The sequence below is a fragment of the Pocillopora verrucosa genome, chromosome 9 (genome assembly GCF_036669915.1).
Source record: "Pocillopora verrucosa isolate sample1 chromosome 9, ASM3666991v2, whole genome shotgun sequence".
Lineage (NCBI taxonomy): Eukaryota > Metazoa > Cnidaria > Anthozoa > Scleractinia > Pocilloporidae > Pocillopora > Pocillopora verrucosa.
The window spans coordinates 21,677,362-21,685,638 of record NC_089320.1 but is presented as its reverse complement, the minus strand read 5'-3'; the positions used below and the strand labels follow the sequence as shown (position 1 = coordinate 21,685,638).

General features: G+C 36.5%; 2 protein-coding genes across 2 annotated transcripts; one reads left to right on the top strand and one right to left on the bottom strand.

Moving 5' to 3' along the window:
* Positions 1-395: 395 nt before the first annotated feature.
* On the top strand, positions 396-5,828 carry LOC131779898 (threonylcarbamoyl-AMP synthase-like). Its single transcript, XM_059096498.2, has 5 exons — positions 396-598; positions 767-974; positions 2,191-2,428; positions 2,910-3,046; positions 3,611-5,828. The coding sequence occupies exons 1-5, from the start codon at positions 523-525 to the stop codon at positions 3,672-3,674; spliced, it is 723 nt and encodes a 240-aa protein (XP_058952481.2). The 5' UTR covers positions 396-522; the 3' UTR covers positions 3,675-5,828.
* LOC131779911 (putative ZDHHC-type palmitoyltransferase 8) lies at positions 5,787-8,252 on the bottom strand. The gene has a single exon (XM_059096512.2). It carries the CDS (start codon positions 8,223-8,225, stop codon positions 7,191-7,193), a length of 1,035 nt encoding a protein of 344 aa, XP_058952495.2. The 5' UTR covers positions 8,226-8,252; the 3' UTR covers positions 5,787-7,190.
* Positions 8,253-8,277: the final 25 nt, after the last annotated feature.

Genomic DNA, 8,277 nt, shown 5'->3' with positions numbered 1-8,277 from the left:
CGATCGCAAGTTGTTGTAAGTTTTGCACCAACATTTTTCTGCGCTTCGCTCCGTTTTATGCCACTCTTAGATTACTTGTATTGATCTCTGTACACTTGTATGCAAAAGTCATTCAACAATACCGGATTGATTTTTTTCCAATAAAGAACTTAATTTGTCAGACACAAACCAGGAACGAGATCTACAGACTCGATCCATCAATCTTTAAGGTGCAATCAGAGGTCAACAAAAATATAAAGTATTCTTAATCATGAAAACCAACCAAGAGGATAAGAAACGTCTCAACAAACTTTAAGGTAGAAGGGACGCGGAAGGCGGTGGAGCCCGTGATAAAGCGACAGAGGAGGCCTGGGTACTGCTCTGGTTTCCAGCTTCCTAACACACAACATCGGATACATATATGGCAGACACGTGCAGCTAACTTCGTAGTGGTACCATTCCAAGTCTGTTAGTGTTTTCCAAATTCAGTGCATATTTTTGTGGAAAAGAGGACTTAAAGTTCTCGACTTGCGACTTTTCATCATGAATACGTCGGCAAAAATTGTAAAAATTTCTCTCACAGCAATCGAAAAGCGACCTGAAGTTGCCGGGCGTGAAGGTGAGCTTATGAAGAATGTTTGTAAAGTATTGTACGTAGTTGATATCAGAGAAACACACTTCTTTCTTCCTTAACGTCACCGAAATTGTAAGAAACAATAAAACAGCCTAAAATTTATCTAGAAAATGATCTTTTCAATTCGGCTTAGTTATGAAATTTTTGTTGTAGACAATGCTCCAAATCTCGAAAGTACCATCAACGCTTCTGTCAAGTCACTTAAGAGTGGTAATGTGATTGCTATTCCAACTGATACCATCTATGGGGTAGCAGCCTTGGCGCAGTCCACTGAAGCAGTCACTAAGTTGTATGAAATCAAGAGGCGACATGAAGAGAAGCCAGTTGCAATATGTGTTGGGAACTTGGAAGATGTATATAAGTAAGATCTACTGATGGACTATCTGTCATTTCCTATGACCCTGAGCTGCTAAAATGATGCCTTTGATTACAGAGTGCTTTAAAAAAGTTAATCTAAGCACAGCCATCCCTAAAAAAATTCAGGAGTTTCAGCACATTGTACTGGGGACCAGTAGATTTGTCCTGTGGGTAGGAATTAAACAATTGGATGATTCAAGGAAGTTGATATTTTCTGAGGGCAGCAAAGGGTTTAAGCCCAAAATTGATGCATGATGCATGGATTTTATGAAAAGGCAAAGAAAAGTGAGATTTAAGGTTTCCCCTTTTAAATTTGTGCAGTGGAAGTACTGTTTAAAGCACAGGGAATCAGGATCCCTCTTACAATAATTGATTGATTGAGTGACTGATTGTTTGATTAATTGATTAATTGTTTGACAGGGTTTGTAAAGATCATGGGGTGCTCCAGAAGTTCTAAGATATCACTTTTCACTAAATCTAAATCAGTGAAATCATGCCAGATAACTGAAAATTATTTGTCTTTTAAAGAACAAAGCAGTTAATGCTGTGACTGTATGACTGCATCTGCATGATTTTAAAAGCAACCTCTGAATCAGAGGTGGTGGAAAACAACAACTATGTTCCAGAAAAATTCACAGAATTTGACAACCAAAGAAAAATGGAAGCTTTTTTTCTTATACTTATTGATTGAACTACTTGTTGATTGCCCACAGTCTTTTTTATATACAATGCAGGTCATTATTTCAGATGCAGTCTTACTCTTCTTGTCAACACTTGTTTATTGTTTACTGGCAAGATAAAAAAGGTTGCTAAAGTAATTTTGCAGCTGGGAAACCAGGGATTTTTATGTTCACATGAGGTTAAGTTGATCTGGTTTAGCCCCAGCCACAGGAAATGTTTTTTATGAATGCACTTTATTTGACAGACACTAACTACAAAAATTGTTTTTAGCAAAAATACCTATTTCCCTCTATAGCAAGCTCAGTTACCAAATATCCAGGGGTCTTTCTAGAAGAATTCAATGATCTTTCTAGTAGAGGTGAATTCCTTAGTTACAGAATGTTAACATGGCTGTCCTCAAGGATTGCTGTATACAGGCTGTGACTAAAAGATCTCAGATAGCTGATCAGCATTGCATCTGAAATCCTTGCTTTCTGTAGCTGAATTTTGTTATTCCCATTATCACATAGCAGTTTACTTCATTTCTTTTGGATTTTTAGATGGGGAAAAGTGACTGTGAGTAAAGAAATTCTTCAAGACTTGCTTCCTGGGCCTGTGACATTAGTATTTGAAAGGACTGATCAATTAAATCCTGGTTTAAATCCAACAACAAGACTTGTTGGAATCAGAATTCCTGATCATGATTTTGTGCGACAATTGAGTTTAGCATGTGAAGAACCACTTGCTTTGACCAGCGCAAATGTGAGCACTGTGGGACAAAGCAGTTTGAAAATTGAGGTATGGTAATTCCATGCACAGGGCTTGCCCAAGAAGTTAAAAATGTGATAAGTGCTAATCCAGGTTTTACCACTTGAAAAATGTTATGGCCATACAAGTAACCCAAGAAAAAGGATAATTGGTATTTGGGCAACTCAGCCCAACCAATGTAAAGTTGGCTGGGCTGGGAAAGAAAATCAGTAAAAGCTACAATCAGAATTAGTAGTTTGATAATTTTATCATTCATATGTTTCCTTGTATAGAAAACCAACAACCCTCTCACTCCCAGAAATCATTAGTGATTATCCTTACTGTCTGTCATACAACTGTCATGTTGCTAGTTCAGGGAATTTGGTATTGGATCAACTAATAATCCCTATCAGGACAATTTTTTTAAAAAATCTAATTTCTTGTCTTCTTGATATTGTATGGTTGTTTTAAGGACAAATTCTGTCTTGGTCACTCTTGGGAGTACTTAATTTTTGAAACCTGTTTGTTTCAGGAATTTAAAGAAATTTGGCCAAAACTAGATTTAATTCTTGATGGTGGAGTGTTAGGATTGACTGAGCAGTGTCGCAAAGGTTCAACTGTTGTTAATTTGTCAGTTCATGGCAAGTTTTCTATCATCAGAGAAGGCAGGTAATGGAACAGAAACTTGAATCTCTGATTACTGCTTTGCTGGTGACAGTCATGCTTTAAATATCTATTGCAACTGTGTTTCCCTGATTTCAACATATCAGTAAACTAATTTAATTTGAGTGTACAGAGCTACCATGCAAGCTATTGTCAAGGGTAAAATCACACGTGACTACATCATGAGACAAACGAAAAACTTAGCTTTTATTGTTATTCACCACGATGAATAACCACAACCTTTTCCACGAAATTATTGTCAAGGGGTTGCAAAATAACAACCATTTTATCCTTAACCCGTTACACCCTAACATCAGTATGCATATTCTCCATACTGTGCTCTATATATTTCCTAATGTGCTGACAAGGAGAATTTGTTTGGCAATCAAGAGCTTCTTTAGTTGGTGGTCATTTTGTTTATTCTTGTGACCTTCATGTTTGATTCAGGGGTGATATTCTAGGGAGAAATAAGACACTAGTCACTCTAAGAGGTAAAAAAGTTAATGAAAAGTTCATTTTACTATCTATTGGACATTTTAACCTTAGAGAGCTATTTTTGTTTCTTTCTAGTGCCTATGATCAAACAGTGAACATTCTCAGCAGAAAATATGGTTTAGAGGATTGCACTAGCTGACAATATACTGCAGCAGTATTCACACCTTTTTTACTTGAACAAATAAGGAACATCACAATCACTCATGAGATCTAATTAATGATTCTTTGCTCTGTTTGCTATAAACTTATTGTAAGTTGAGCTCTGAGAATTTGGTGTCTGTCAAGCTATAACCCCCAATACCTTTCTGCTTGAAGGGATATCAACATTACAGGGAGAAATTTCCCTTTGATCATTCCTGAGAGATTTACTGGTACTTCATTTCAATTTTAGTCGTTGTAGCCATTGTTGTTGTATTTTGTAAATTATATAGGAACTGTCTTGAAACTGAGTAAATCTGAGGATAATATTTTTGTTGGGGCAAAAATAAACCAAAGAGAAGCAAGATGTTAAGGAATGGAAACAATTAACAAAGACACTAAGCAATAAACAAGAAAAATTTGAACTAAATATTTCTTTGAGAAATAAATTGTAAAATAGGTCCTTTTACCATGTACACACCAGTCTGTACTCAATTTGGTACTATGTAAAGACAAGAATGTGTCAGCAATTTGCACTCTTAAATTTGTGATATGCCAACAGCTTTTAAGTGATAGTGTTATTCCATCAAGAAACTTTGACTGGAGGAGTTGCATGGTCTTCAGTGATGAAGTAAAATTGGATGGATAACATTTGTTAATTTGCCAGTCATTTGTTGTGAGACTTTTTACATATGTACAGCAATTTAATTGCACCATATGTAAGCTGCAAGGTTTACATGACAGTATCATTTTCCTTTAATGATAATATAGGAGTATTGGTAAAAAATTTCCTTATCATTGTAGAAGTATTTGTGTCATTTGATGCATTTATTGTGTTGTAGGTAGTAATGTTTGAGCTATTTCATGTATGCATAATTAAATATCATGATCCTAGGGGTACATAACACTTGGACGTAAAACTTAAACCATGTTTGGCTCAGAACATCTGAATATGAATAATTTGACAACTTTATTTGTGTACCAATGAAACAACTGTCAACAGTTTAACATTGACATGGTTCTGTTGCTGCTTGTGTACTGACAAAAGTTGATCATTTGTGGATGTCGTATTTATGGGAACAACTATGGATGTAAAGTATTTTCTGCGGGTACATTTCTTTCTTCTTTTCTACATCTTAAGACCAATTTTTTTTATGAGATGGGTTATGCCTTTCAAATGGAATTGAAATGTTTGCTGCTAGAGCCTGAGATTTAAGGTGGATAGTTGTGAAAATATGAATTTTGAAGTGATATTTGAGGTATCTGGTCATTTTGTACTCAGTTGTTTCATACCCAAGTTTGAGTTTGTTCGTATCCAAGCTGCTGATTGATTCATATATTTATTCAAAACACCATACGCACAATTCAGTAGAGGTAAGTGAGTAAGATACAAACAAAAAATATGTTATGTATACATGTGATCTTGACAAATTTAAAAATTACTGCATAAAAGGAGTGTGATATTTTAAAAAAAAAAGTCCATTGTTTACACTAGTGACTTTTTTTTGAAAATAACAGCTTGTGTAAGTGTGATGTTTTGTTCTCCAATTGTCAACATAGAAAAAATACTTTATTAGTTTGGGTACGAAACAACCAAGCTGGGTACAAATTGACTGGGTATGAAATTACCATGGGTATGAAACAGCTGGCAACCATATTTCTTATCATAAAGAGTCGAAGTGAAGCTGCATGGACCATCACCCATATGACCTCTCACCCTGTTTAGCCTGTGAGCAGGCTCTCTTTGATTTTCACCTTGCAGAACAGCCTCTCACTATCAACAGCTACTTATGGAAAACTTTATTGAAACCCCTGGCTGAATAGGAAATTTCTCCATAATCCTATTGAAAATGACTGATCTTTGAAAGAAGAGAACGAATACTGAGCCCAATGTCACACATAAAGTGAATGATTTATTTACTAAGTGCTTTTTCACACAGCATAATTTAATTTAAAGATACCCAGTAAACCTTCCTTACAAGAGTTACTGCATAAATTCTACAACACTTAAAATTTGTGATAACTTAGGAAAACAAACATTTCATAGGAAGTGTTATGATATAAACAGCATCTTTGTTAAACCTTTCTGTTATACCACACTTCTCATATGCTTTAAACACAAATTCATGTGCAATAAATAACATATTAAACAATATTTTGTAAAACTTTCAATTTCGATTTCTATTTCAAGCATAGAACTTGCAAAAACAGTGCAATAATTTTGATTATTTAGTTCAACAAGATGTCATTCAACTCCATCATCCCTCCCTGCCAAAAGGGGAGAAAAACTACCTTATTCCAAGGATTGCATTACACTGATCTAAGTTTGACCTCTAGATAAAGAGTTTTAACTTATTTTTTCAAAGGGCAGCAAACTATTCTAATCTTTCTTGACATCTGAGGGAGCTTCAGTACTGTTTCAAAATAAAAATATCCTCTAAAAGGTTATGACAGAATATACTATCAAGCCTTAAATAAGCAAGACAGGCTGGAGACAAGAATGAGTTACAAAAATACAACTATATAGGAGACTTAAATACAACAGCCAAATAGATGCATTAGGCGATTGCCTTAATTATCAACTTTCCAGAAAACCAGAACAGCAAGAAGTACCATTTACTTTGCAGTCAACACTTAAAGATAACTTTAAAGCAAAAATATTAATCCTGGAAACCTTGAGAGAGACAAAAACCAATGACTTGCATGCTTACAAGATGACAAGCAGTATACTTAGCCTTTCTCTCATCCTGTATTCTGAAAAAAGTTGCAAGGTTACATCAAGACAAAAAAGAGACAAAGAGTGAAGCAATGTTGGTCCAGGACTTGAGATAAGTTAATTCCACCAGTCCATTAAACAAAACTTTGATTTTCTGAAATGGTTTCCCCATCTTGAAAGAGGTTACGGTGCTACAGAGAACACGAGGAAACAAAAGGAGATCCTGGTCCAAGTCAGGGTGTATCAATTCCATCTAATTAATCCATAGGATCTCATGAATGAAAGTCTATTTCCTGACATGGCTGCACTAAAAATCTTTCTGATCTGATGATATTAGTGAAAACAATTTAATGCAAGACAGCTTGGAGATCAATTGATGAGGAAAATAACCTGAAAAAGAGATGTGTTACTTAACCCTTTAACTCTCAGAATTGATCAACATGTAACTTCTCCCTATAATATCCATTCATTATCCAGCAAACAGGTAATGAGAATGCTCAAATTTATCAGGTGTAAGTTATTTTCTGAACCTAATAACAAATCCTTGTAACTAATTCACAAGTAAATGTGTGGAAGAAAATGGGGAGAATTAATGATTAGATCATTGAGTTAAGGGGTTCAGTGAGAATTGAAAATGCATACATCTACATGTAGGGTGTAGGGAGAAGGAACAAACTTCCCTTTCAGTTAAAATGAAAAAGAAAACAACTACTTTCATAATGATCCCTCTCTATCCCATGATTTTTTGTTGATTGCATTCAGTTTGAGAGAGTTCCCCTTCCCTTTGACAAAATCCATCCTTTACAAGTCCTTGGGAGGTAAGTCATTCTCCACATCGGTGGGGCAAGGGACGAAAAATCTCCACCATTGACTTTTTTTGTTCTGGATCAACTGCATAAAACGATACTTCTTTCGCTTGAAAATGCTGACATACCAAATTCGAAGAAGCTCTTGAAATGAAGAGGCCTTGGAGAGAGAGTCGTAGAAATCGACTATCGACATGTCTGCGAGGAGAAGGAACGACTGGAAGAAAAATAATGCTCCAAGGAATACGGTGATTGCAACTGTGGGGGCAAACAAGACGGCGTAATCCTGAATTTCTTCACAGCCTTCGCCAACTTCCATACTGTTAAAAGTATCCCACATCGATTTCACTGATTGAGAACGAGGTGAATAGCGATTGAGGACACTCAAGTGAGGCATGCTAAGCAGAGTCTCTTTGAATTTCTTCAGAGCATATCCAGAGAGACAATTCGAAAACGGAAAGTAGGCAAGGTAACTTGCATACGACAAACCAAAGAACGCATATGCCAAGAACGTGTAATAGTAGATGTAATTCCGGCGGCCGATGCAGTTGTTAGTGAAAGGACAATGGTGACACATCATCTCGACGCAAGTGTGACACCAGCTGCAGTGATGAGTTCCAGCATTTCGAACCCGTCGACACTTGACACAAATTTGGTAGCTTTTCACGAAACATCTGTCTCGAGTGTAGGCGTCCTGGTGTTGAGGATACCCCGGGCAAACGAAGACAGTCATGTAGTAATAGAAAACAGCGTTAGTCATCATGTAACATGTGAAAAAGGTGTGCCACCACCCTAGCAACGAGGAGAATGCGTCCCCGGGAACGTGAGCGTGGACGTAAATTGAGAAGAACAGCCACATAAGAGTTGGAAAAATAAAGCTTATGGGCACAATCTGCAGGTAGCTGATCGTAGCTTGCGAGGGTAATAATGTCTTAAGTTTTGGAAACAGCCTTGGAAGGATCTGGAAGATGAAAGCGCCTACAACAACGACAGCCATACTTGCGCTCAGTGCAATCACAACGAACGCCATGTTGATCTCTAAACGAATAAACGAAGACGTTAACCAGGAAATAAACTCGTTC

Coding starts and splice junctions, on each gene's coding strand:
- LOC131779911 (XM_059096512.2), bottom strand. CDS start 8,225: ATGGCGTTCGTTGTGATTGCACTGAGCGCAAGTATGGCTGTCGTTGTT.
- LOC131779898 (XM_059096498.2), top strand. CDS start 523: ATGAATACGTCGGCAAAAATTGTAAAAATTTCTCTCACAGCAATCGAA. Junction 599..766: donor TGAAGTTGCCGGGCGTGAAG/GTGAGCTTATGA, acceptor TTTTTGTTGTAG/ACAATGCTCCAAATCTCGAA. Junction 2,429..2,909: donor AAAGCAGTTTGAAAATTGAG/GTATGGTAATTC, acceptor TGTTTGTTTCAG/GAATTTAAAGAAATTTGGCC.